This window comes from Eublepharis macularius, chromosome 5 (assembly GCF_028583425.1).
Source record: "Eublepharis macularius isolate TG4126 chromosome 5, MPM_Emac_v1.0, whole genome shotgun sequence".
In the NCBI taxonomy this organism is placed as follows: domain Eukaryota; kingdom Metazoa; phylum Chordata; class Lepidosauria; order Squamata; family Eublepharidae; genus Eublepharis; species Eublepharis macularius.
Genome location: NC_072794.1, coordinates 11,439,912 through 11,467,833, shown reverse-complemented (window position 1 = coordinate 11,467,833; position 27,922 = coordinate 11,439,912). Strand labels below are relative to the sequence as shown.

The 27,922-nt window shown below is 45.8% G+C and overlaps 1 protein-coding gene across 1 annotated transcript in view; it reads left to right on the top strand.

The window, feature by feature from the left end:
- Nucleotides 1-27,922, top strand: part of MYO1F (myosin IF) — a 79,171-nt gene that overhangs the window by 18,806 nt on the left and 32,443 nt on the right. Inside the window, exons 3-11 of the mRNA XM_054980238.1 lie at nucleotides 2,473-2,562; nucleotides 5,155-5,249; nucleotides 9,588-9,675; nucleotides 12,095-12,184; nucleotides 14,836-14,967; nucleotides 17,856-17,990; nucleotides 18,110-18,242; nucleotides 20,001-20,197; nucleotides 20,806-20,886. Coding sequence (XP_054836213.1) covers nucleotides 2,473-2,562; nucleotides 5,155-5,249; nucleotides 9,588-9,675; nucleotides 12,095-12,184; nucleotides 14,836-14,967; nucleotides 17,856-17,990; nucleotides 18,110-18,242; nucleotides 20,001-20,197; nucleotides 20,806-20,886 — 1,041 coding nt within the window. The remainder of the gene's footprint in view (nucleotides 1-2,472; nucleotides 2,563-5,154; nucleotides 5,250-9,587; nucleotides 9,676-12,094; nucleotides 12,185-14,835; nucleotides 14,968-17,855; nucleotides 17,991-18,109; nucleotides 18,243-20,000; nucleotides 20,198-20,805; nucleotides 20,887-27,922) is intronic.

Genomic DNA, 27,922 nt, shown 5'->3' with positions numbered 1-27,922 from the left:
AGGATCTGTGATTTTTCATGTATCACGTTACAAGGTTGGATGTTTGGCTGAAGGTTGATTTCATCTTTGATGGGTCTGATTTATTCAGAGCGGTCCTTGGCCGTTTCCACACGACTTGCCGGCCTCCAGAGCGTTTCGCAAAACACGCAGAAGATAGCATGTTCTCGCACGAAATCACGCTAGGAAGATGGTATCATCCTGGAGTTTTGCGCGACATCGCATCTTCCAGGCGCAATTTCACACGAGAAAATGCTATCTTCTGCATGTTTTGCGCAATGCTCCAGAGGCCGGTAAGTTGTGTGGAAATGGCCCTTTTCTTTTGCTTTGTAGAACAAAGATGAACATAAACTGAAAATCTATCTTCCTTTTAATTTTTCTTTAAAAATACCCCTCTGCTTGTGCTTATGTATGCTGCTCTGGAGAAATATATCTGTATTTCACGAGTCAGTCAATGTTGTCCCTGTCTACATTTTTCCAGAAATCACTGCTAGCCCTCCAAACAGCCTCCCCCCATTCTTTCACCCAGGGTTTTTTTTCTGGGAAAAGAGGTGGTGGAACTCAGTGGGTTGCCCTTGGAAAAAATGGTCACATGGGGCGGGGCCACCAGCCATGTGACCATTTTCAAGAGGTTCCGGAACTCCGTTCCCACTGAAAAAAAAGCCCTGCTTTCACCTATTTAGGTGGGGGGGGGTGGTAAAAAAAAATTTTTTTAAGCAAAATAAAACCAAGCAGCGCCCATGGTACCTGGCATCTCTTACATACAGGAGCTTATTTGCAAGCAATCCAAGTGTGCAGAATATGGGAAAGTTTGTAGCCAGTTCTGAGGGGGCCATGGCTAGGGTTGCCAGCCTCCAGGTGATGGCTGGAGATCTCCTGGAATTACAACTGTCCTCCAGGCCACAGAGATCAGTTCCCCTGGAGAAAATAGCTGCTTTGGAAGGTGGGCTCTATGGCATTATACCCCATTGAGGCCCCTCCCCTCACTCCACTCTTTCCAGGTGCCACCCCCCCCCCAATCTCCAAGAATTCCCCAACTTGGACCTGGCAACCCTAGCCATAGCTCAGTGGGAAAGCATCTGCTTTGTATGCAGAAGGTCTCAGGTTCAATCCTTAGCATCTCCAGTTATAAAAAGGATCAGGTTGTGAAAGACCCCCACCTGAGACCCTGCAGGGGTGCTCCGAGGCATATGTGACAAGACACACAAAAGTCTGATTTACTATAAGCAGCATCATGTAAACGACCCAATGGAAGAAGATATTCTTCCATTCTCCTCTTTCGTGGTCTCTTCTCCCCTCTTCTTTCTCTACCGAGCTGGGCTGCATTGAAGTACCAGCACTAAAGACTACCAGAAAATTAAGTACTTAAAGCCCTTCCTCCAAGGAACAGTGGCCTATAGTAATTGTTTAGTATGAAGCACTCTGCGTGTGCACAGAGCTCCTCTTTTCAATAACCAAAGTGCCCAATCTTGGCCAGCCCTACACCAAATGGCACTCCAATCTGCCATGTCCCTTGATCTTCCGGATCCTCTCTTTGGGTTCACAGAGATCTAAATTCTCACTTTAGAGCAGCTTCCACAGGGTAAGGATCCTCTGAGAGCCAAGCTACAAGAGACACGAGGAGGAGCAGTCGCAATGTTAGCCAGGAAGCTGAGTTTTACAAGAGATGGGAAGGCTTTGTCAATTTTCCCTCTCTACAGAGCTAGGGAGATCTCCCCTCAGAGGGTTTGTTAATTTCCTCTTTGCCTCCCAAAGGCTCTGTCAGTTTCACCTCCCCTTCTAGGAGGCAAAGAGGAAATAAACAAACCTTCTGAGCAGAGTTCTGTAGAGAGGGGAAATTGACAAAGCCTTCCGATCTCTTTTAAAACTCAGCTTCCCGGCTAACATTGCGACTCCCTTCATGTGCTCCTCCTTGTGAAATTCGTCTCTTGTAGCTTGGCTCTGAGTTCTTTTCATTGCCATTGTGAATGGAGAGTCATGTGATTCCATGCAAACGTTTTCTGTGCACTTTCTCCCTTTATCCTCTTGTAGTCAACATTTCCCCTGCTTCCCCCACCCCTAGAACACCAACTTTTTGAGAGCTTTTTTTTAAAGGGCTTTAATTAAAATCAATCATTGCTATAGCTCCTTAGCAAATACCAATTTTTATAAGCCGTCAAAAAACCATAGGATGATGTGCTGAGGAAAATGGCACCTGTGAGGGCAAGCCCCACATACCTTCCTGTCTGGACAGCCTGATAATGCTCTTGGACTGCATTCTATGGGGGCGGGGGGAATGAAGCAAACCTGTTTGAGAATGATCAGAGCATGATATCATGTTGATTCTCATTTTTAAAAAGTTGCTTCAGTTTAGAAGCCAAAGCACAGAGAAACCTCCGAGTGGAAGCAATCCAGGTGGCACATGCCTGTTGCAGGCGTGTGCACATGTATCCCTCAATGCAAGGATTACATTCAGCCTTAACGAGTGATGCTCAGACCTATATCGGACCAGTCCTGATCTCCGTCAACCCCTTTAAACAGATGCCATACTTCACTGACCGGGAAGTTGAGCTGTACCAAGGAGCGGTAAGGAAACCTCGAATGGGAGGGGGTTGGCTGACATGTCACACTCTCTGGCACCTTTGAATAGGGGTGTGCTCTTCAGGTCAGGCATGCTGACCCTGATTCAGAAACCCCGAATCAAAGCTTCCCAAAGCGATTCGGGTCGCTTCAGGAAGCTTCAGGGCCTTTTAAAAGGGATCTCTTCCCTCCCACCACCCCACTTACTTGAGCCTTCCCGGAGGCTGTGGAGGTGGCAGCATGGGTGGCGGAGGTGCTGGCTGCAGCCTTCCAGACCCCACCACCCAGCTGGCCACAGTGGCAGCAGTGGCATGGGTGGTGTAGGTGCTGGCTATGGCCTTCTGGACCCAGCTGCAGCCTTCTGGAGTGGACCCTGCCTCCCAGCTGGCCACTGCAGAGACGGCAGTGCAGGCTCCAGCCTTCTGCCGCCCAGCTGGTTATGCAGAGACGGCAGTGCAGGCTGCAGAGGTGTTGGCTCCAGCCTTCCCTGCCGCCCTGCTGGCCGCTGCACTGGTGGAGGCGGCAGCTCTGGGCCTTTCCATCTCTGAGCTGGCTGCTGCGCCAGTGGAGGTGGTGGTAGTGCGCCCTCCTGCCACCCGGCTGGGCATCCCTCCCATCCTGAGTGAGGTAAGTGGGGTGCAGGGTGGGTGGGTGGGTCTAAGTGGGGTGGGGGGGCTGGGACAAAGCTTCCCCCTCACTCTGGTATGCTCTGAATCTTTATGGAGCATACCAAAGTGATTTAAAGACCCAAATCCCGAAGCAGCTTGCCACTTCCAGGTTCGGGTTATTCCGGATCAGTTTCCCGCTTCGGGTAAAGCTGGAGCACACCCCTACCTTCGAATGCTTAGTGTTCACCTTGTGGCCAACTGGAGATGTTGCATCTTGCTGCATTTTTCTTTCAGTAGAGTGTTTTGCAGCAAGTTTGCAGCTCTGCAACTCCCCCCCCCCACACACACACACTGCTTTCAGGAGCAGCCAGTTGCTGCTTTTCATCAAAAGGACACAGGAGGAGCTTAGCCCAAACAACAACGCTGAAATAAATGCTTTGTTGATGCTACCAGCCTAGATTTTGCCTAGATTTTGCCACTTCTTGGGAGTGATGTTGTTGCGCCGCCCCAAGAGTGATAATGTGCTTTGCAGCAGGTGCCCCCACATCTGTGCAATGACTCACTTCCCAGAAGCGACGTCATTGCGCAGAAGCAGGAGCATGCAAGCGGAGAGAGGAGAAGGCAAGTTCTGGGTCCTCCCCTCCTGCCAGGAGGGGAAGGGGACCTGGCAACCCTATTGTTCAGTTACTTCCTTGAAGCTGGGCCATCTCCTCTACTCCTGACGAGTAGTGAGGCCCAGATCCTGTAATGACTGAGGTCTCTTCTGGCACTTCCTCAGAGCCAAGCCACAAGTAATGCCTTACACAGGTTGGACACTTTGTCAGCTTACTGCAAGTTTTGATGGGAAATGTAGGCGTCCTGGCTTTACAGCTTGGCTCTCCATTACAGCTGCAAGACCAGGATGCCTACATTTCCCATCAAAACTTGAGGGAAGCTGACAAGTGTCCAACCTGTGTCAGGCGTCACTTGTAGCTTGGCGAAGGGGGAAGGCCTTTGGTTGCTAGGCACACACTCCTGCGCTCGGTCCCTGCCTCTACCCTCGCCCTTTGCCTTCTCTGATCCTGGGGTCCTGTAGGATACCATGGCAGGTCTGGCAATGGGCAGGTGCATGCTGGGGCCTCCGAGCCCAAGGGCCCTGCTGGCTCAGGGGTTGGGGCCAGTGCTTGTTCAGGATACTGTTGGGGGACCTCTGAGGGACCTGCCTTACAGGTGGGGTCAGCCAGCACAGGGCTTGGGAGCAGGTTGTCCTCCACCTCGGACAAGGACTCATCTTCTGACTCTGTACTGAGGCAGTCCATGACACGTTGGTATGTTAGGCATTCTCCCACTACAACTGAGAGCCAAGCTACAAGTGATGCCTAACACAGGTTGGACACTTGTCAGCTTCCCTCAAGTTTTGATGGGAAATGTAGTCATCCTGGTCTTGCAGCTTGGCTCTCCGACTGCTGTCCAATGGGCTTTTCAACTGTCACTTGTCCAACATTCCGCCAAGCTGCCTACATTTCCCATCAAAACTTGAGGGAAACTGACAAGTGTCCAGCTAGTGTCAGGTGTCACTTGTAGTTTGGCTCTGAGGTGGTTTTGGATAGACTGGGGGTGGTTTCTATATTTCAGTAACTGAAAAAAGAATGGCGGTACCATCCATTGAATACATCTTCCCAGAAAAATCGACTTTTACTTTATCCCAGCTGTCCTTTTAAAAAAAGCTGTCAAGTTTCTGTCCCCTGTAAGTGAAGATATATTTGAAAGTGATGCAAACAGTGCCTCTGAAACTTCCAAAGTCAGAGAAGTAAAGAATATTTCTGTAGTTTGAGAGCAGGGGTGCAACATGCGTGCCTCTGACCTGGTGAGCGAAAACCGGAAGTATGGTGCAAAACAGTAGAGTGGCATATAATATGTAAATGAGACAAACAATAGCAGTTCAAACATTCTCAGTGGATGGTTTTAATTTTTTTTCAGACCTGATTATTCGCCTTTGGTTATGTTCTAGGCTCAGTATGAAAACCCACCCCACATCTATGCGCTGACGGACAACATGTATCGCAACATGCTCATTGATGGGGAAAACCAATGTGTCATTATCAGGTAACTGGAACTGTGAGTGGCAGGAGGGAAGGATGTTGGAGCACAGGTGGCCTTTGATGCTCCATCCAGCACATTATGGGTGCAAATAGAGGCCCTTGTGTATTTACAACTCCTGTTGCACAAGACAGGCGCACATACACATGTGAAGCGGCCTTATTCCGAGTTTGTCCACAGGTCAGTCCTTTCTGCTCAGACTAAGAGCCAAGCCACAAGTGACGAATTACACGTGCATGGCAAGTGAACAGACTCACGTGTATTCCTCCCTGTTCACTTGCCATTCACTTGTGTTCCACTTGATGCATCTGATGAAGAGTGCTGTGGTTCTCAAAAGCTTATGCTACAATAAAGTTCGTTAGTCTTAAAGGTGCTACTGGACTCTTTACTAATTTGCAACTACGGACTAACATGGCTAACTCCTCTGGATCTCTTCTCTATATATGAGCTTACGTGCATAGATTTTCAAATCAAAATCTATCTGTACCCTCCTCAAGCCAGAAGTGCACTGAGTGGTATAATGAAACCCTGTGCAAATGGGCACGTAGCACCATATGGGGAAGAGGGGGAACAGCTGGGAGAGGAACTAAGGGAGGGAAATAGACCATGAGAGACCCAGGTTCAAATCACCACTCTGCCATGACGCTTTACTAGGTGACGCCGGGCCTCTTCCACACACTCTCTTTCTCTCTTGGCCTAACCTGCCTTACGGGTTATTGTAAGGATAAAATAGGGGACAGCCATTTTGCTCTGAAAAAGGATGAAATGAATATATTTTGTATCTCCTTTGCAACCTTTCAGCCAATGCATGATGTCTTTCTGGGAGTTGTCGGGATTCCGTTGTGCATTTTGGGTGCTTTTGACTTCCCCTACTCAATTTCTAGACTTAGCAGCTAAACCGTGGCGAAATTGAGCACATGTAGACATGATTTCAAATTTCTTGTCTCTGCTTCTTTTGAGTGGAAAAATCCCCACTTCCATTTGGCTTCTCGTGTGAATAAAACCACCACTTCTTTATTTCTAATATACATGGTAATTGAGAATGCCAGAGTCTACAGAGAAATTCAGAAGAGGAGAATTTGTAAGAATCTTTAGTGTTGATCAGGGCTTTTTTTCAGCTGGAACGCGGTGGAATGGAGTTCCGGCACCTCTTGAAAATGGTCACATGGCCGGTGGCCCCGCCCCCTGATCTCCAGACAGGGGGGAGTTTAGATTGCCCTCCACGCCTCTGCCTGGAGATCAGGGGGTGGGGCCACCGGCCATGTGACCATTTTCAAGAGGACAATTTAAACTTTTAAAAACTCCCCCCTTGTTCCAGCTGACCCAAAGTGACGTCATTGTGTGGTCCTGAGTTCCACCACCTCGTTTCCCAGAAAAAAAGCTCTGGTGTTGATAATGTGTTCGGGGGGTGGGGAGAGAATGCCCTGTATGGTGGGAGACCTCCCAGCTCCTGCCTGTGCGTCACAGGCTGACAGCATGGGGGGAAAGGGTGGCAATGTGGGGGCACCCCAGCATCACGTCACTTCCGCTGCCAAACTGGAAGTGACATGATCACAGTGTGTGTGTGGGGGGCGGGGCAGTCAATGATTTACCCATAGTGTTTTTCGTGAATTGCAGAAGCAACTCCAGAAGCCACTGGTGAGCCACCTGTCCCCACCACCCAATTGCTCCCAGGGGCTAGCCAGTTACAGCCGGCAACCTATTTCAGGGTGGCACAAGTCTTATTTTGGACCTTAACAAGCATGTAGGAGGAAATTTCTCCACATCCTGCAACCAATCTGTTGCAATGATCGTATCAGGAAAAAACAAAATTGTAGTATGTTAGGTTAAGAAGATAACAAGAGCTAAGCCTGGCAAACAGCAGGACAGCTGGGGCCAGAAACATGGGTAGTGGGTGTGGCATCGGTGACATCACTTGGGGTAAAATCTGTGAGTTACAAAGAATAGCCCTGGGGATCACTGGTGCTCCCCTTTGTCACTTCTGGGTTTTTATCTTGCTGCTGCTCAGAGCAATGGGTTTTGCCAGGCAAGAGGTCTCCCACTATGAGCCAGGCTAGCCTAGCAAGAGCCCAGCTGGATCAGACCCAAAGATATGGTTCATTAGATTTCCCATAATAGCCAGCTGGGAGGTTGACATCGGTGCGCAGGATCCAAAGGCTCCCCGCCAACAGCAGTGGAATTCAGCCATCCTAGCTAGGTATAGCAACCTCCAGGTGAATCCTGGAATGAGGCCAGAATTACAACTGATCTCTAAACTGGAAACATCAGTTCTCCTAGAGGAAATGGCAGCTTTAGAGGATGGACTCTATGGTATACCATAGATCACAGGAGAAACAGAAGTCCTAGAGTGACATCAGATACCTGCTGAGATCACTCCCCTTTCAAACTCTACCCTCCCCAGGCATTGCCCCTCCCAGTTAGAGTTGCCAGATGGGTTCCAGAATACTACTGGACCCTGGGGAGGAGGAGGGGGCACTCACCTTCTTTTAGGAAAATGCACATGTGCGATCCCGCCCGGCATGATGATGTAACTCTGGAAGTGATGTCATCGTGCCAACTTGACTTCCAGGTGCCCAGACAGGCGGGAGGTTGGCAACTTTAATTACAGTATGTGTAACAGGTCACAGTGGAACAGGAAAAAAATCAGTATAATGAAAAAAACCCAACTAGTTAAAGATAAAGATTTGTGACTTTCATTCATGCAAAGGAGAAACAGCAGAGATTAGAACTTTAAAATCATCTGTAATTTGAACTAAGATTGCCAGGCTATTGCCAGGAGCTCTGGGCAGGTCAAGGGGCAGACATGGCATTGCACAACTTCTCCCAAAACTCTATGGCATTACCATAGAGTTTGGGGGATATTGAGAGCATTGACTGACATGTTTTCCCACCAGATACAAGTACGGGACGGGTGCAAACTGTACACGCTCCAGCCCTGGAATTTTAGAAATTCTACTGATTAAACTGGAATTGCAGAGAGAAATTCAGTACTGAGGGAAATTCCAGAACCATCAATGAATGATGAATGATGCTATTGCTGCCTAAGACGTTTTGATTCTATCATCATTATTATTATTAATAACAACAACAGTTAATTTATATACTGCCCTTCATTTCAGCTTAACACTCACTCAGAGCGGTTTACAAATATGTTATTATTATTCTCACAACAATCACCCTGTGAGGTGGGTGAGGCTGAGAGAGCTCTGAGAGAGCTGTGACTGACCCAAGGTCACCCAGCTGGCTTCAAGCAGAGGAGTGGGGAATCAAACTCGGTTCTCCAGATTAGAGTCCCGCACTCTTAACCACTACACCAAACTGGCTCTCTATTCGTAAACATTTCTCTAATTATAATAGTGTTTATCCATAAATTTCATGTTATACCACATGCAAAAAAAAAAAAAGGCAGATTTTGACCCCTCAGGAGTAAACAATTGAAATTTTGCCACTTAGAAAGACATAAGAAGAGACCTGTGGTCTATCCAGTCCAAGATTCTGTTTCACACAGTGGCCATCCATTTACTCTTGAAGGCCAACTGAAGAGCATAGAGGCTGAGGCCTGCCCCTAAAGTTGCCTCCTTGTGCGAGGGTTGCCAGCTCCAGGTTCAGAAATTCTGGAGGTTTGGAGGGTAGAGCCCGAGGAGGACAGGGTTTAGTGAGGGGAGCGAACTCAGTGGGGTGAAATGCCACCTTCCAAAGCAGTTATTTTTTCCAGGGGACCTGGCCTCTGTAGCTTGGAGATCAGCTGTAGTTCTGGGAGATCTCCAGCTACCACCTGGAGGATGGCAACCCTACCCTGGCACTGGCATTCAGGTTGACTGCCTCTGAATGGGGAGATTCCCTGTAGTCACCATGGTCGTAGACACTAATCCTCTATGAACAGAAGGAAACCTGAGTTGGCAGAGATCAGTGTGATGTGTTGACAGAGGCAGTTATAATTGGATTTTGTGCATGTTTATTTAAACTTGATAGCAGTGCTTTGAAGGGTGCAGTCCCAAGAATTTGGGGGAATGTACCAGGTAGTCTCCAGGAGAGGGTTCCAGGATGCAGAGGGGAAGTAGCAGAGTCTTTTTAAGGAAACAGAAGCATTAGAGGGTTCTAGAAGGAAGGAGGAATGGAGTTACCAAAGAGAAGAAGAGACCTTTAAGAGAGGAGGAAGTACCGTCTACGAACTTCCCGCAGCCCCAAGTCAGCTAGAAAAGAGGGGACCAGGTTTTGAGGTGAATCACTGAGCAAGAGGGCCCATGGGACCAAGTGGAAGAATCCCCTCTTTGTTGTCTTTGCTGCAGTTCCCTTGCTTTGCAGATTCACCCTGTTTGACAGCCTGCTTGTTTTCTTGTCCAGTGGCGAAAGTGGAGCCGGGAAGACAGTGGCCGCCAAATACATCATGGGCTACATTTCCAAAGTATCCGGGGGCGGAGAGAAAGTGCAGGTGGGTCATCTGGGCAGCCATCTCAACTTGGGTCTTGCCCACCTCAACCCCACTTTCCCCCTCCCAAGTCTTTACTTCCTGCTGACTCCAGGGATGGAGGAAATGACACGTGTCTCCGCAGGTTTGTTTCCAGAAGTGGTTGTAAGAAAGGCCGGCTTTAGGGGCCGGAGACCCAGGAGACTTGCCTGGGGAGGCTGGCTTGTAGAGGGGCACCTTCAACACATTTCCTTCCACAGCTGAATGTTGATTCCATAAAATTATTGAGAAAGACGGGACACAGGGGAGGAGAAATCCTATCCTCCCTCACTGGCCCCTGTTGGCTTCTCTTCTTGCTGTGCCGGTTTTCCTCCCACCTTCCCAACCTGACTGGCCAGTTTTCCCTCCTACCCTTCAGCCAACTCCTATTTTTCATTTGCACATGGGCTTTTAAGGCAATGTTTGTACATTTCCACAAATCAGTTAGCTACATTGTTGAAGGCTTTCACGGCTGGAGAACGATGGTTGTTGTGGATTTTCCGGGCTGTATAGCCGTGGTCTTGGCATTGTAGTTCCTGACGTTTCGCCAGCAGCTGTGACTGGCATCTTCAGAGGTGTAGCACCAAAAGACAGAGATCACGCTGAGAGATCTCTGTCTTTTGGTGCTACACCTCTGAAGATGCCAGTCACAGTTGCTGGGGAAACGTCAGGAACTACAATGCCAAGACCACGGCTATACAGCCCGGAAAATCCACAACAACCATCAAATCAGTTAGCATTCAGGAGGGATTTTGACCCCCTAGAATTTCTTGGCATCTTCTTATCATTTTTTGCACATCTGGGGATTATCTCAGGTTTACAGGAACTTTAGATAGTCCTCCCCTTTTGGACTTTTTTTAAAATTGAATTTTTTAACAATATAACAACAAAATATATACTCAAAACAGTGTGAACTGAACACTTAACATTAACATTTATATACCAACCAGAGAAGCTGCAATTGTGTATGGTAGAGAAGTGCCGTTTCCAGTCGGCTTACCTGCCTCCGGAACGTTGTGCCATCTTGCGGGGAAAACGCAATATTTCGCGTTTTCCCCGCAAGATGGCGCGATGTTCCGGAGGCAGGTAAGCCGTCTGGAAACGGCCAAGGTCTTAATAAATGGCCCTTTGGGACTTTTTGATCAACCTGGGAGGTCCACCCATTACTATTAGATACATGATCATAATAAATTAGCACCTGAAACAAATAATACAAAGTGAGGGATCAGGGTTTTAATGTTCTAATGTGAAGAGCTGTGTTATGCCAGAAGCTTTTGTGGACTTGTGTCCACTTCTCCAGTTGCATGAAGTGAATTCTTAGCAGATATATATATACACAAAAAGAGAGAGAATGGCAAAATGGGGTTCAAAGGCTGTGATATTTAAGAGCTATAGTCTGAAACTTTTCTGTGCAGATCTCAAAAGTGTGCCAAACAAGCATGCTGATTATTCGTGACAGCAGCAGGCAGTGATAGCACACCCTACCATCTTATGTCAAGCAGTTTCACACTGCTCATAGCTAACCATCTGTTGTTCTTTAAGGTGCCACAACAGACCAGTGCAGCTACCCTGCTGTTTTTCTAAGGGCGTAATTCGTCAGAGCACTGTTTTATTCTGGTCCACAGCTCAAGTCCATTCCAATGACTCTTCAAATTAAAAAGATTGTAGAGGACACACATTTCTTTCTGCTTTTACGTGGCATAAATAAATATAAATGAATAGATTACAGTGTGCCAGTTGATCATCCTAAATGACAGAGAATAAATCCTGAGTGCAAATTCAGCATCAAAGGTATGAAACAGGGTACAAGCAGGGCTTTTTTTCAGCTGGAACGCGGTGGAACGGAGTTCTGGCACTTCTTGAAAATGGTCACATGGCCAGCGGCCCTGCCCCCTGATCTACAGACAGAGGGGAGTTTAGATCGCCCTCCACGCTTCTGTCTGGAGAGCAGGGGGCGGGGCCACCGGCCATGTGACCATTTTCACCAAGGATGATTTAAACTTTTAAAAACTCCCCCCTTGTTCCAGCTGACCCCAAGTAATGTCATTGTGGGGTCCTGAGTTCCACCACTGAGCTCCACCACGTCTTTTGCCAGAAAAAAAGCCCTCGGTACAAGTATCCAACAAAAGGACAGAGACCATTCACAGTGGCGCTAACCGGCAAGGACACGATACTGCCTGGCTGATTAACTCCTGAAGTTAGTGAGAAATGCCTGGTCTTTATTCAGGCCTTCATGAATACAGCCAAGTTTCCTGACAAAGCCTCATTCAGAAATTTTACACTTTTAAGTGTCTGACCACAAGGGATGTTTTGAGAGGCAGGGACCAGATGTTAAATCATTTTATTTTAATATCCCGTCCCCGTCCCCCCCACTGCATCCTCTGGTGTTTCTCTGTCTCTTCAGCACGTTAAAGACATCATTCTCCAGTCTAACCCATTGCTCGAAGCCTTTGGCAACGCAAAGACTGTCCGGAACAACAACTCCAGCCGATTTGTAAGTCTTTTCAGCATTGGGGGGCAAGGGTTGCCAACCTCCAGGTAGGGCCTGGAGATTTCCAAGGATTACTGATGATATCCAAACAGGAATCTGTTCCCCTGGAGGAAATGGCTGCTTTGGGAGGTGGACTCCATGACATTATACCTTGCTGAGCTCCCTCCTCTCACCAAACCCCGCCCTCCCCAGGTTCCACTCCCCCCAAATCTCAAGGAATTTCCCAACTCGGAGTTGGCAGCACTATAGGGGACTTCATTTGAGAGTCCACCTCTGGGTAAAGGTTTAGAGAGGACAGGGCTTTTTTCAGCGGGAACGCGGTGGAACAGAGTTCCAGCACCTCTTGAAAATGGTCACATGGCCGGTGGCCCCGCCCCCTGATCTCCAGACAGAGGGGAGTTTAGATTGCCCTTGGAGGGCCATCTCAACTCCCCTCTGTCTGGAGATCAGGGGGCGGGGCCACCGGCCATGTGACCATTTTCTCCAAGGGCAACCCACTGAGTTCCACCACCTCTTTTCCCAGAAAAAAAGCCCTGAGAGAGGATAATAATAATTTATTTGGATACTGTTCTTCTGGACAAATTAGTGCCAACAAAGGCAGTGAACAAAATCAGTGTTATTATCCCCACAATACAGTTTGTTTGTTTGTTTGTTTGTTTGTTTGTTTGTTTGTTTGTTTGTTTGTTTGTTTGTTTTATAGTCTGCCTTTCTCACAAAGACTCAAGGCGGATTAGCAGAGACATTTCAATAAGCAATGCAATAGGGCATGTAAATGCAAATGTGCAAAGGTTTGAAAACAAGCAGAAAACCAATACGGAGCTGAAGAAATGGGGAAACGGAGCACAAGCGAGGCTAAACCTGACATATTAAACAACACAGAAACTACCCAGTATGATCATAGTGCTGTAGCATGGTGGTTACGTGGTTGGGTTGCAAAACAGTGCTCTGCTGGTTCAAATCCCACCACTGCCATGAAATCTGCATGTGGCCTTGGGTGAGCCACTATTCATAGTCCCAGCTCCCCAGCTGTATTGTGGAGATAAAAATAACAGTGACTTTGTTTACTACTCTGAGTGGACACTAATCTGTCCAGAAGAGTGGTATATAAGCATATGTTTATTATTATACTTACAGCAACAGACAGTATATAGTAGTATAGTCTATAGTCCCTATCCATTTACTATGCTTCTTTTTTTTAGACCACTTCTCAGGCCTTTGTGAATAATTCAGTTTTGCATAGTTTGTGGAAAGCTAAGAGAGTGGGAGCTCTCCTGTCCTGACCTCTTCAGGCAGACCATTTCACAAGGTGGGGGGGGAGGGTCACAACAGAGAATGTGCGTGTATGGGCAGTTGATGATTTAGCCCAAGTGCAGGGTGGCACCTGCAGAAGGCCCTGATCAAATGAGCAAAGATGCCATAGTGGAATACGGGCCACAGCCGAGTTGTACAACTTGTGCACCAATGCAGCATGTCACATCGGTTCCTAAGCATGTGCTTCTTGCTGTTCAGTTTGGCTTTCAAAGATCAAAGCTGAATGTTTGCTTTAAAAGAAATCATTCATCAGGCAGCCTCCTTACAGGGACATGATCTCCCACTGGGTTGAGTAAAATCCACTTTAAGTAAACATCAGTTAATCAATATTTAAGAAAATAAATACAAAAGGGTTTCTTTAGGGGGGTGCCCAAAACTGTGAACATATTGTAATTCTGCAGGAACACAGAAAAAGTGCAGAATGTAGGAGAGGGTGCAGAAATTCACTTTGCTGAGAAACTTTTTTTTTCTTTTTAAAATCAAGATTCTAGTCTGCATGGTTTCTAGTTTGGACAGTACCTGCTGAACTCAGAGTGTCTGGATAAGATTTCCAGAAGTTCTGAGTGAGGTTTCAGTGCCTTTTATCCTCATAGGTAGCTGAAATGGTGGTTGTGGAAAGTGCCGTGAAGCCACAGGTGACTTAGGACGACCCCATAGAGTTTCCAAGGCAAGGGATGTTCAGAGATGTTTTGCCATTGTGTGTAGCAGCCCTGCGCTTCCATCCAAGTGCTAACTAGGGCCGCCCCTGCGTAGCTTCCGAGATCTAACAAGACTGAGTCAGGGCACATAGCAGAAGAACGTAAACCAAATCAGAGCAATCATGCAAATGTGCTTAATTTTCCTAAATTTACAGGCTGCAAAATGCAGCTTAACTTTACATACAGGTTTCCGCTTCCCTGGGTGCAGAACTGTAACAGCGTTTTTCATCTGAGTATATTTGTATCCAAGAAGCACATGCTTAGGAACCGATGTGACTCGGCTGTGGCACTGCACGCACCGATCAAACATGAGCCCGTGTAGGTGAAGTGACTAGAGTGAAAAACTGTGGGATCCAGGTTCAATTTCCGCTTTGCCATGGAAGCTTACCGAGTGGCCTTGGGCCAGTCACATACTTTCAGCCTAACCTACCTCCCAGAGTTGTTGTAAGAAAAAGATGGAGGGGAGGAGAATGATGTAAGCTGCGCTAGGTTCCCATTAGGGAGAAAGGTGGGGTATAAATAAATAAATAAATAAATAAATAAGTAAGTAAAGCTCTTTGGGTCATGTGCAGATCCAAAAGGAATACACCATCCATACTATAAGCAAACGGCAATCCCCCCCAGATTTGCCATGTCTCTCACCAGGGAAAGTATTTTGAGATCCAGTTCAGTCGAGGGGGTGAGCCGGATGGAGGGAAGATCTCCAACTTCTTGCTGGAAAAATCCCGGGTGGTAAGCCAGAACACGAACGAACGGAACTTCCACATTTACTACCAGGTATGAGAGTGCAAGAAATGAGCCTGGGGACAACATGGGCAAGTGGTTTCATGGAAGAGTGCATAAGTCACGTGCCATCGAGAACATGCGCATCACCACTGTACACGGGTCAGGCATTGGCTGGAAGCGAGGTGTTAACAGGGGCAGAGGGCCTATTGAGGCCAGGTAGGCGGTGGCCGCAGGCGCGGGGTGCCGGAGGGAGCGCCGGAGGAGGCTCGGCGGGCGGGAGCGCGCGCCACAAAGCACCAGCCTCCTATCCCTCCCACCCCGCGCCGCTGCCGCCGCCAGCACAAGCCCCTGGCCAGGTGCAGCCACTGCGGGCAGGCATCTGCGGCGGCGCAGGCAACCGAGCGGGAGAGCTCGGAGGCCGCCCGCTGCAGCAATCGGGCCAGCGGTGGCGCGTGCGCTCCCGTGATAACGTCACGCGTGACATCATCACGCAGGCCGGTGCGCGCGCGCGCTCATGCGCGCGTGGGGGCGCCCAGCCGGCCGGCCGCGAGCGAGGTAAACCCTTGCTCCGCCCCTGGGTGTTAACCTTGGTGTTTAAAGCCCTTCCCAGACTGGGACCTGCATACCTGCGGGACCGCCTCTTCCATTACATCCCCTGCAGGGTGTTGCGCTCTGCAGACAAGCAACTCCTGGTGGTCCCCGGCCCAAAGGACATCCGTCTGGCCTCAACCAGGGCCAGGGCTTTTTCTGCCCTGGCCCCGGCCTGGTGGAACGCTCTCCCGCTGGAGATCCAGGCCCTGCAGGACCTGTTATAGTTCCACAGGGCCTATAAAATGGAGATGTTCCACCGGGCCTTCGGCTCAGAGCCAAACTACAAGTGACGCCTGACACAGGTTGGACACTTGTCAGCTTCCCTCAAGTTTTGATGGGAAATGTAGGCGCCCTGGTTTTACAGCTTGGCTCTCCATTACAGCTGCAAGACCAGGATGCCTACATTTCCCATCAAAACTTGAGGGAAGCTGACAAGTGTCCAACCTGTGTCAGACGTCACTTGTAGCTTGGCCCTCAGTGCCAGTGGGTGTCCTCCTTCTTCCATCTAAGACCACCACTTCTTCTGGGGCTGCCCTCGGCCATCTGCTATGCCCGTATACGGACCCCCAATATTTGTTTAAATAGCCTGCTCCTGGACTATTTTAATGACTTAAAAAAATTATTGATTTTATGTTTTTATGACTTTTAATGTATTTTTTTAATGTTGTTGTTAGCCACCCTGAGCCCATCGGTGGGGAGGGCGGGGTATAAATCAAATCAAATAAATAAATAATAAATAAATAAGCTGGCGACGGGCTCACCACCAACTGAGCAGGCTCATCTCCAGCACACATAGGGTTGCCAACCACCAGGTGGGGCCTGGAGCTCTCCTAGAATTACAGCTGGAAAATGGCTACCTCGGAGGGCAAATTCTATGGCGTCACGTCTTGCTGATGTCCCTCCCCTCCCCAAACGCTGCCCTCTCCAGGATAGAACCCCCAAATCTCCAGGAATTTCCCAACATAGAGTTGGCAACCCTAGGTGGGGCTTGGAGGGCTCCAGGAATCACAGCTGATCCCCAGACTACAGAGGTTAGTTCTCCTGGAGAAAATGGCTGCTTTGGAGGGTGGACTCTATGGCATCACTCCTTGCTGAGGCCCCTCCCTTCCCCAAACCTCACCCTCCCCAGGGTCCACTCCTAAATTTCCAGGAATTTCCCAATCCACAGTTGGCAACCCTGCAATGGAGTCAGGGCCACAGAATAGACAGGTTGTGAGTGAGGGTTCCCTTTTCTACATGCACCAGCACTGTGGACACAGGAGGCGTGGGGGGGGGGGGAATTCCATCCTCTTTCCCCCCTTCAGTACAGCCCCCCTGCCCTGAGCGGCTAGTAGTCCAGAGACTCAAGACCCTGGGAAGGGACTATTGAGGGGAAGGGGAGGCAGGAAAGACTCGTGGCCATTAGCACCTTGCCCTGACAGATTGCTGGATAAACCCAAACCCTTCCTAGTTAAGCGGAGATTGAGAAGAATTTTTATTATTTTATTGCATCAGTTCTAAGGGCCAAGCGAGAAGTGACGAATTACACTTGAATGGCAAGTGAACAGACTCACATGTATTCCTCCCTGTTCACTTGTGCTCCACTTGCACTCCACTTGATCACTACGTGATTGAGTGGAGTGCAAGTGGAGCACAAGTGAACAGGGAGGAATACATGTGAGTCTGGTCCAGTGGAGTGCAAGTGGAGCGCAAGTGAACAGGAAGGAATTCATGTGAGTCTGATCCAGTGGAGTGCAAGTGGAGCACAAGTGAACAGGGAGGAATACACGTGAGTCTACGTGATCGAGTGGAGTGCAAGTGGAGCGCAAGTGAACAGGGAGGAATACATATGCATCTGATCCAGTGGAGTGCAAGTGGAGCGCAAGTGAACAGGGAGGAATACATGTGAGTCTACGTGATCGAGTGTAGTGCAAGTGGCACGCAAGTGAACAGGGAGGAATACATGTGAGTCTGTTCACTTGCCATTCAAGTGTAATTCGTCACTTCTCGCTTGGCCCTAAGTTTCCCCCTGGATCTTCCTGATAATTTTGTAAATAAACAGTTGGACATTAAGCTTATTTGATTTTTGTGATGTTCTTCTGTGAACACTTACAGTAGGGTTTTGTAGTGTTGCTGTTTAAGCACACACATGCCCACCATACCCTGGGCACACATACACATTCTGCCTTATTCTGAGCCAGTCCCTTGGTCCGTGAAGGTCAGCATTTCCTAGTATGACTAGCAGCAGCTCTTCAGGTCTTCTCTGACCCCTGCTGCATGAGATCTTTTTCGCTGAAATTGAACCTGGGACCTTCTGCATGCTAAACAATGGCTCTACCCACTAAACAACCCCCTCCTTTTCTTAACAGCTCATCGAAGGAGCCGTACAGGAACAGAAACACAACCTGGGTCTTATGAATCCCGACTATTACTATTACCTAAGCCAGTCAGAAACATACAAAGTAGACGGCACAGACGACAAAAGCGAGTTCCAGGAGACCATGGTGAGCAGACAAAACTTGCAAGGCGAACGCTCGGTTCTCGCACCTCGGTTTCGTCTCTCAGAACCATCTTTCTCTCTCTCTTCTCTTCTGGGCTCCCCCTCCTCACCCGCCCCAACCAGAACGCTATGGATGTGATCGGCATCTCAGGTCAAGATAAGCAGCTCGTTCTACAAATTGTGGCCGGCATCCTTCATCTTGGTAACATTGGATTCCAGGAACAAGGCAACTATGCCCAGGTGGAAACTCCCGACAGTGAGTAATCACTTTGAGGTAACCCAAACAGGACTCAAACCACTTCTCCCGCAAAGACAGTGGTGGGGTTGAACCTGGTCATCAATGCAACCCGTTCATTAACTTATCTCCAGCTGTAGAGCGAAAAGCTAGCTCATAAATTGTAAGGTTCCTTCAGGAAGTGAGGATCCTTGGGTCTAGTTCTGATGTATGTTGGGTTATACATGGCAAGAAATGACTTCTCATTAGCTGGCGCCAAACTCCTATACAAAACAATAGTACCAGAGGAATCACAGTGTGAATAACACTAAATAACCCACTGTGAAACACAGTACTTTCTAAAAGAAAGCAAAAAGAAATAAAAGTGTATACCAAAAGTTATAAATAACGCTTTAGTTATTCTCAGTAGTCCCTAAATGTCTGCTGAGAAATAGTATAACAGTATAAACGGTATCACAAGACATACATAGTTAACAAAACTTCCTATTGTAAATGAGTTATAATTAGACATGGGCACAAACAGAAAAAAAAACCCGAACATGGTGTTCGTTGTTCGTTGCCATCCACGAACAATGAACATTGACGAACATGACCTGTTCACGAACATATTTGTTGTTCGTTGTTCGTGGGGGCAAGCAGGCCCTCCTCCAGCCATCAAGATCCCTACCACACCATTCGCAGAAACCCTACCTGAGCAGGCAGCAGGATATGTACCAATAATAAATAATAGCTTGGCCCCAGAGCCTGGCAGCAGTCCTGGAACCTGAAGGGGTAGATCCCTACCGCACCACTCCCAGAAACCTTACCTGAGCAGGCAGCAGGAAAGGTACCAGTAATAAATAATAGCTTGGCCCAGAGCCTGGCAGCAGCCCTGGAACTTGAAGAGGTAGATCCCTATCCCACCACACAGAAAGAAAATTCAAGCTCTAATGCACACTCCCTGTCTCTCTCTCAAAATGCCAACAGCAACTGTCTCTCCCTCACGGTCTGCAAAACCAGAGCTAGGAGCCCCCCTCCCCCCCACTCTTTGCTTCCTTGTAACTAATTTGGAGCTCCACATTTGAAAGGAAGACCTGCCTATCAAGCTAAATTGGGCTTAGATTGGGATTTCCAGGGCAACAGCAGGAGTTCAGACAGAGTTCAGGCAGTCTCTGCCTCCAGTTGCCAAGGGAATTGATTGCAGGTGCCAGATTTCTGGCTTGATGAACAGCAACGAACAGCAACAAACGAGGCTTGCAACAACCACCTGTTCGTTTAGAATGGGGCCTCACGAACAGCTTGTCCACAAACAGCTGATTGGGCTGTTTGTGGCTTTTTTTAGTTCATATTGCTGTTCGTGCCCATCTCTAGTTGTAATCTATACAGTGTCCACAGCACAAGACGGGGCTTCCAGTTTAGCTCCCATGTTTCGGCATTTCAGTCTCTTTTTCCGTAACGGAAACTTGCAAAATATCTGCAGAAAATCACAGGCATTACCAACAAATGAAAACAATCAACAAAGATATTCTCATTAGCTGGAGCTGCGAGGTTGGAGAAGGACTGGAGAGACACAGGCAGGAATCTGCACTCATTGAGAGACCTTGGGCCAACGGCTATCCCTAAACTTTAATCTAACACATGGGCCTGTTTTTGAGATTAACATCATATATGTCGCTCTGAGCTTGGAGGAATGGCCACATTTTATCAATAAAAAATCCCAAATTTTATTTGGTCAAATTTGATCAATAATAAATCCCATGTGGCAGAGGCGCCATTGTTGACTTCCCTCCCCTGTTCCAGCCCTCGCTTTTCCTGCCTACTTGTTGGGGATTGACAAGACCCGCCTTGAAGAGAAGCTGACGAGTAGGAAGATGGACAGCAAATGGGGAGGTCGCTCGGAGTCCATCAACGTGACTCTCAACGTTGAGCAAGCGGCCTATACCCGTGATGCCCTTGCTAAGGGCCTCTATGCTCGTGTCTTTGACTTCCTTGTGGAGGTGAGCAGCCTTCTTCCATTGAATTCTAGAACATATTTGGGGACAAGTAGGAATTCGGGAAGTGCATCAAACCGCATGATGTCCCAGTTGTCGCTTCCAACAAATGGGGGTTTTTTTTAGAAGACTCTAGGAGGTCCCTGGATTCTTCTGAGCATGTTCAACAAGATGGCCATTTGTCTTTCACCTCCAACCAACTTTATTGACTTCTACAGGGTTGGGGTAGGGTATAAAACTCTTTTAAGGGCATTGGACAACACAATTTATCAATTTCAACACTATAACTGCCTCACCCTAAATCAGGTCATCAGTCCAGCAAGGACAATATTGTCTACTCACACTGGCAGTGGCTCTCTTTCATATCATCTACAACCTGATTCTTTTAGCTGGAGAAGCCAGGGATTGAACCCACAACCTTCTGCATGCAAAAGTGATGGTCTGCCACTAAGCCACAGCCTCTTTGAATGTCAACTCAAAGGGTGGCATGAGATTCTTTTGAAAATGTTTGATTTATTGTTTCTGTCCATATGATAATGCTAACTGTGTGACCGTAGAGTACCTAAAGATAACCCTCCTTAATTCTTTCTTCTCAATCTCCTGATCTTCTCCAGTCCATCAACAGAGCCATGCAAAAACCGAATGAAGAGTACAGTGTGGGCGTACTAGACATTTATGGCTTCGAAATATTCCAGGTAGATTCCTTTTTTCCAAGATGTTGGGGCTAGTAGCCCAGAAAATGTTTAACTATTCAATCTGCCTGCAATTTAAGTCACTGGCACACATAGACAGCAATAAAGAAATAAACATATAAAGGATAAGTTCTCTTTCAGTTTATAGAAACAGACAAAATCTTGACCGGCCTTGAATATTTCCATCACAATCGGAGCTCTGCTGTGCTCTTTCTTTTTTTTTTTTAATAAGATTTTTATTGGAATTAGAATCATTTAATTTCACATTACAATCAATTCCCATTTCCCAATTTCTAACCCCCTCCCTTTCCCCCCTTTTTTGTAGACTTCCAACAGTTTTCCAACCCTTTGTCCCTTTTCCCTTACTCATTTTAAATTCATCTATCTAACAGATATATACTTTCCCTTTAATCTAAGCAATAATTCTTTAACTATTTTTAGCACTCTATACCCTATCCTTAAGTCCCTTCTTCCGTATTAGACAAACAATTTGTCCCTTTTTTCATAATTTCCTGGTTTCAAATATTTCTATAAACCATATACCATATAAACCGTATAATCCATTCATTCATATAAATCAACCAATTTAACTTATATTCTGTATATTATTTTTTCTACATATCTTATCTTCATTCTACTTTAGTTATATTTAATTATATTATTAATTTCCTCTTTCTTTAATTATACATCTATATAACTATCGTCAAAAGTTATCAATCAATTTGATCCATATATTTCTTCAGGTAGACTTATTCAGTTTAACATGTTACACGTTTTTACCAGAAACAATATTAATTAATTGGTCCTTATAGTTAGTTATTTTCTATCCATATTCTGTATATTTTTCTATATATAACAAGATAGCTGCTTAGACATTTTCATTTCTCTCTCTACCCTCCGGTAAAGTCACCCCCCCTCTACATTTTGTCATATTTCAATAGTTCTCAAACTGCCACAGTTCTCCTCCCACCTCCCATTTCTTCAACACGTATTGCTTCAGCTTCTCCCAGTCTGTGTTGAACTGTCCTGGGTCCAGATTTCTCAATTTTCTTGTCATTTTGTCCATTTCGGCCATATACAGCAATTTGTAAGTCCAGTCCTCAATAGTTGGCACTTCTTGTACTTTCCATTTTTGCGCATACAAAAGTCTGGCCGCTGCTGTCATGTAAAATAGCAATGTTCTATATTGGGCTGGAATATTCTCCATTCCCAAGTTCAGTAGCAGGAGTTCTGGGTTCTTATTGATTTGAAATTGTAGAATCTCACTTATTACTTTTATTATTTCTCCCCAGTACTGCCTAGCTACCTCACACGTCCACCACATATGGTACAGAGAGCCCTCATGTTTTTTACATTTCCAGCATTTATTAGAAGTGTTCGAATTCCCTAGCGCAATCTTCTTTGGTGTCATGTACCAACGATAGATCATTTTGTAAATGTTCTCTTTAATATTAGTACACGTTGTAGTCTTCATTGTGTTTTTCCACAAGTGTTCCCATGCCTCCATTGTTATTTCTTTGTTAAAATTTATGGCCCACTTCACCATTTGTACTTTAACTATTTCATCTTCAGTATACCATTTCAACAGTACTTGGTATACCTTGGAAATTTCCTTCTTATCCTCTTTTAAAAGTGTCTGCTCTAGTTCCGAATTCTCTGTTCTTATGCCTCCCTTTGCACAGTCCGAGTTGTAGAGATCTCTGATCTGCCTATACTGAAACCAATCATAGTTGGGTGATAACTCGTCCTGTGTCTTTATTTTAAGTTTAGAAGATTCTATTCGGGTTATCTCCTTATATGTTAAACACTGTTGCTCAGTATCGACAGCTCTCGGATCTATTACTTCATATGGAACCACCCACATGGGGGTTCCTTCTTGTAGAAAGTCTCTGTACTTCTTCCAAGTTGCAAATAGGCTTTTCCGTATGTAATGATGTAAGAACATAGAGTTCACTTTTACTTTATCATACCATAGGTATGCATGCCATCCGAATATTTTTTTATATCCCTCTAGGGCCAATAATTTCTTATTCTTCAACGTCATCCAGTCTTTCAACCACACTAGGCAGATTGCATCATAGTAAAGTCTTAGATTGGGCAGTTGCATTCCACCTCTTTCCTTTGCATCTTGTAAAACTTTCATTTTCACTCGAGGCTTCTTGCCTGCCCAAACAAAGTCTGATATTTTCCTCTGCCATTTTTCAAACTGCTTAGAGTCTCGGATAATTGGTATTGTCTGTAACAAGAACATTACTCTTGGTAACACGTTCATCTTAACTGCTGCAATCCTTCCCAACCATGACAAATTCAGTCTATTCCATTTGATCAAATCTTGCTCAATCTGAGTCCATAATTTTTCGTAGTTGTTTTTGAATAGATCTATATTCTTTGCAGTCAGTTCAACTCCCAAATATTTCACCTTAGTTGTTACTTCACAGTCCGTTATTTCCATTAACAGTTGTTGTTTTTGCTTAGTCATATTTTTGCATAGTATCTTTGACTTCTTTTTGTTAATATAAAACCCTGCCAAATCTCCGAACTCCTTGATCTTCTCTATCACTTTTGGCATATTCTCCATTGGGTCTTCCACAATTAACATTATATCGTCCGCAAATGCTCTGACCTTATAAGAAAAGTCTTTTATTTTTATTCCGCGGATTTCTTCATCTTGTCGTATTTGTATCATCAATATCTCCAATACCAAAATGAATAACAGCGGAGACAACGGGCAACCTTGTCTTGTTCCTTTACTTATAGTCAATTTCTTAGTAGTCTCATCATTCACCACAATTGCTGCATTCTGGTCTCTGTAGATTTCTTTAACTGCTCTTATGAATCTTTCTCCCATTTGTAGCTTTTCCATAGTGGCAAACATAAAGTCCCAGTTCAAATTGTCAAACGCTTTCTCAGCATCAACAAAGAAGAAACCAACCTCTTTGTCACAACGCTTATCATAATACTCAATAGCATTGATCACTGTCCTTAAATTGTCTCTGATTTGTCTACCAGGTAAAAAACCTGCTTGTTCCTCCTCAATAACTTCTGAAAGCCATCCCTTCACTCTCTCTGCCAGTATCTTCGCAAAGATTTTATAGTCATTATTAAGTAAGGATATGGGTCTGTAATTTTTCACATTAGTCAGATCTTGGCCCTCTTTGGAGATCAATGAAATATTAGCTTCCTTCCAGGTATCTGGAATCCGTTGATCCTTTAATACTCCATTGATCACTTCTTTTAGGAATGGTACCAGTTCATTGGCCATTGTCTTATAAAATTTGGCTGTAAGTCCGTCTGGCCCTGGCGCCTTTCCCAAATTTGTTGATTGTATTGCCATTTTTATTTCCTCATCCGTTACTTCGTTGTTCAGTCTGTCTCTCCACGCTTCCGAGATTACTGGGAGCTTCATTTTCTCCAAGTATGTCGCTATTGATTCTTTATTCACCTCTTTCTTATTATACAATTTAGCATAAAATTTATAGAAGGCTCTACTAATGGATGTCTGTTCCAAATACGTTTTGTTATCTTCACATATTTTATTTATTGTTTTCTTTTCCTTTCTCTTTTTCAATTGCCATGCCAAATATTTCCCAGGTTTGTTTGCACCTTCAAACCCTTTTTGATTCAGTCTTTTAAGATTCCACTCCAATTCTTTATTATTCATTGCTGTCAGCTGTTCTTGTAATATTTTAAAGTCCTGATAAATTTTCTTTTTCCCTGGTCTCTTCTTTAACTGTATTTCTTTGGCTTTTATTTTCTCCATAATCTCCTGTCTCTTCTCCTCTTTCTTTTTTCTGGCTCTTCCATTTAAGTCCATTAGTATGCCCCTAATTACCGCCTTGTAAGTGTCCCAAACCTTGTTGGTTGGTACTTCTTTATTCATGTTGTATTGTATGAAGAACTTTGTCTCTCTTCTCAGCATCTCCATATTCTCTCCCTCTTGAAGTAAGTCCTCATTTATTCTCCATCCTTTCCTTTTGCTCCTTCTCCCCAATTTCCACATAATTGGATTATGATCCGAGCCTACCATCGGCATTATTTCCACTTCTTTAGTCCATAACGCTAAGTCTTTTGAGGCTCAGATCATATCAATTCTCGATAGTGTGAAGTGTCTTGCGGAGTAGAACGTAAATTGTCTGCTTTTCGGGTTTTGTCTTCTCCATACATCTTCTAAGGTTTCCTGTTGTATCAATTCAAAAAACAACTTTGGTAGCAATCCTCTCTTCTTTTGTGCAGTTGATGATTTTTTGTCTAAATCCAAATTTGTCACTCCATTGAAGTCTCCAGCAAGTATTATCTGGTCATATGAAAGTTCATCTAGTTGCTTCCTTAAATCCTCAAAGAAGCTTTCTTTTGCTCCATTAGGTGCATAAATTCCAACTACCAGCACTCTCTTTAAATTCCATACGCATTCCACTGCTATAAATCTGGCTTCCACATCTTTCATTACAAACTTTGGCTGCAGCTCCTCTTTAATATAAAGCACTACTCCTCTTTTTTTCTTATTAGAGGCCGCTGCAAAATCATTGCCCAATTTTTTTGATTTTAAATACTTTACATCTTGTTTTCGAATATGGGTCTCTTGCAAACATACAATATCACATTTTTGTTTTAATAGCCAGTGAAAAATGCTTTTTCTCTTATTCGGTGAATTAAGTCCGTTTACATTCCAAGATAAAACTTTACACTCCATAATCATAATCTTGTTGCTGGTAAGTCCTTTTCATTGTCTCTTATAAATCGCTCCATCTCTCGTTCAGATCTGATGCGTTTTTTGGCCCCTCCAAATTCAAAGGACACTCCTTCTGGTAATTCCCATCTGTACCTAATTTTCATGTCCTTCAAAATCTGAATTAGCGCCTTATATTTTTTCCGGTCCAATAACACCGATCTGGGTAGTTCCTTCATGATGATAATCGTCTTGCCGTCAATCTCCAATGGATCTTGAAACTGTTTAGTCACAATCTTCTCTTTCATATTTCTGGTCGTGAATTGCACAATCACATCTCTTGGTAATTTCCTCTGGGTCGCAATTCTTGAATTTACACGATATACCACGTCCAGGATAGCCACAACTTCCTCCTCCTCCTTCCCCAGGTATTCAGCTAACACCTCAGTCATCTGTTCTTGCGCTGTCTTTCCTTCCACTTCCGGCAAGCCGCGAAATCTTAGCTGCTTCTCCATGTGTTTACTTTCCGCAACCGCCATTCTCCCCCTCATCAGCCTCATCTCTGTTTGTTGCGTGTCAGCTAAATTCTCCACCGCGCCTTCTACTACTTTAACTCTCTGCTGTGTTCCTTGCAGTTCATTTTGCATTGTTTCCATACCTTTCTTTACTTCTGACAGCTCACTTTTCACTGTCTGTTTAACCTCTTTGATCAGCTCCAGTTTCATGTCCTTAAGTTCTTTAATCACTTCTAAGAGTTTTTTGTCTAGGTTCTCTATTGCCGATTGCCACTCTTTTTTCGACATCGTGGGGCTTGCCTTAGCTCGCTCCCACAAGTCCGCCCTCTTCCTTAACTCCGTGGCGTAAAATTTAGTGTCTTTTTAATTTTTAATTTAAATGTCCCGGTCTTTTTGCAAAGAAAAAACTTTTAGAAAATCCAAAATGTCGGGCGTCTTTTCTCTATGGTTCTTCTATGGTTTTTGTAATCCAAAATGGCTTACTTCCTCTTCCGCTGAAGCCGCGGCTTTTCCCCTTTCAAAGATGGCGATTCCCTTCTTCCTGCCCTCCGGCAGGGGCCGCTTCTCTCCAGCAACTCTATTGTTATTACGTACTTCCTGCCTCCCGACTTCCCGCAGTAGCTCTCGCGATGGTAAAATTTTCTCACAGCTCCATAACCGCAAGTATTCAAAACAATAGTCCAAATTCTTTAATAACTTCTTTAAACTTAGTCTTTTTTCTATTTCGACTCTTGCCGAGTCTTCTCCTCCTTATAGTTAGCCTGTTGCAGTTTTAAAATCTACTTTTAATCTTCTTTACTTTTAACAATCTGTCCCGTATCAGAAGATAGTGATCTTTACCTTCCCATTCACTTTCCGTGGGTTGTAATCACTGTTTCAATCTTCGTTTCTCCTCTACTCCTCTTTCCCCTGTTGAAGCTTGGGTACGTAGGTCTTATGCCAACCGCATTGGCCCCGAAACTGCCGCAGAGATCATAGCCGACCTGTCACAGGGTGGGACCTCAAGGGTCGTGAGGGGGCCCGTCGCGTAGAGCCCCCCCTCGCCCGAGATCAACGCGCCCTGAGGTCTTGAGCGTTCTTTGCCTGCTCTCCGCCTGAGAGCAGTCGGCCGCGGGCTATTTTGCCCCCGCCGGCCGCTTAAAACGGCAGTCCGGTCAGCTCCGCAGTTGGAGCTGCGTCAGACCTCCATGAATCCCAAACCGGAAGTCCTGCTGTGCTCTTTCTGAGTGCTGGAACCTAAAAATCAACATCATAAGAATATCAAAAGGAATCCTGCTGCGTCGGACTACAGGATTTGTCTAGTCCAGCATTCCATATTTTATAGTAGTCAACCAAATGCCCCAGAAAGCTGACAAGCAGGGCAACAAAGGCCATATCCTGACCCTCTTATTGCCCTTCCAGTTGGTATTTAGAGGTACATTGTTTCTGAACATGGGAGTTTCATTTACCCATCATGGGGTGGAAATATATGTTACTAAGTACTAGGGAGGGTCAAGTGCAGGACTGTATGTGTGGTCCTCAACTCACGTGCAGGCTGTTCTTGGTCAGTGCTTGTGAATGCCACTTTCAAAGGAGCTCCCTTGGTGTGGCTGCATCTGCAAATGATTCCACTGGGCAAAGTGCCAATTCAGCTCTGTTTTTACTGCAAGAACAAGTACTGTAGGCTCCTTTAACTTGCCAATTTACATTTCTTTAAGGTGTGAGAAAGTGTCCAGATCTGCATTTCAATGAATGGATGTGGGGGAAACTGGGACACTTTTAGCAGTTGAGAAGGAACTGATATTGATTACGTGAATGTATTCACATGGAGCAAATTGAAGTGTGACCGCGAGACCGAATGCCTGGAAAGTTGGAGGGG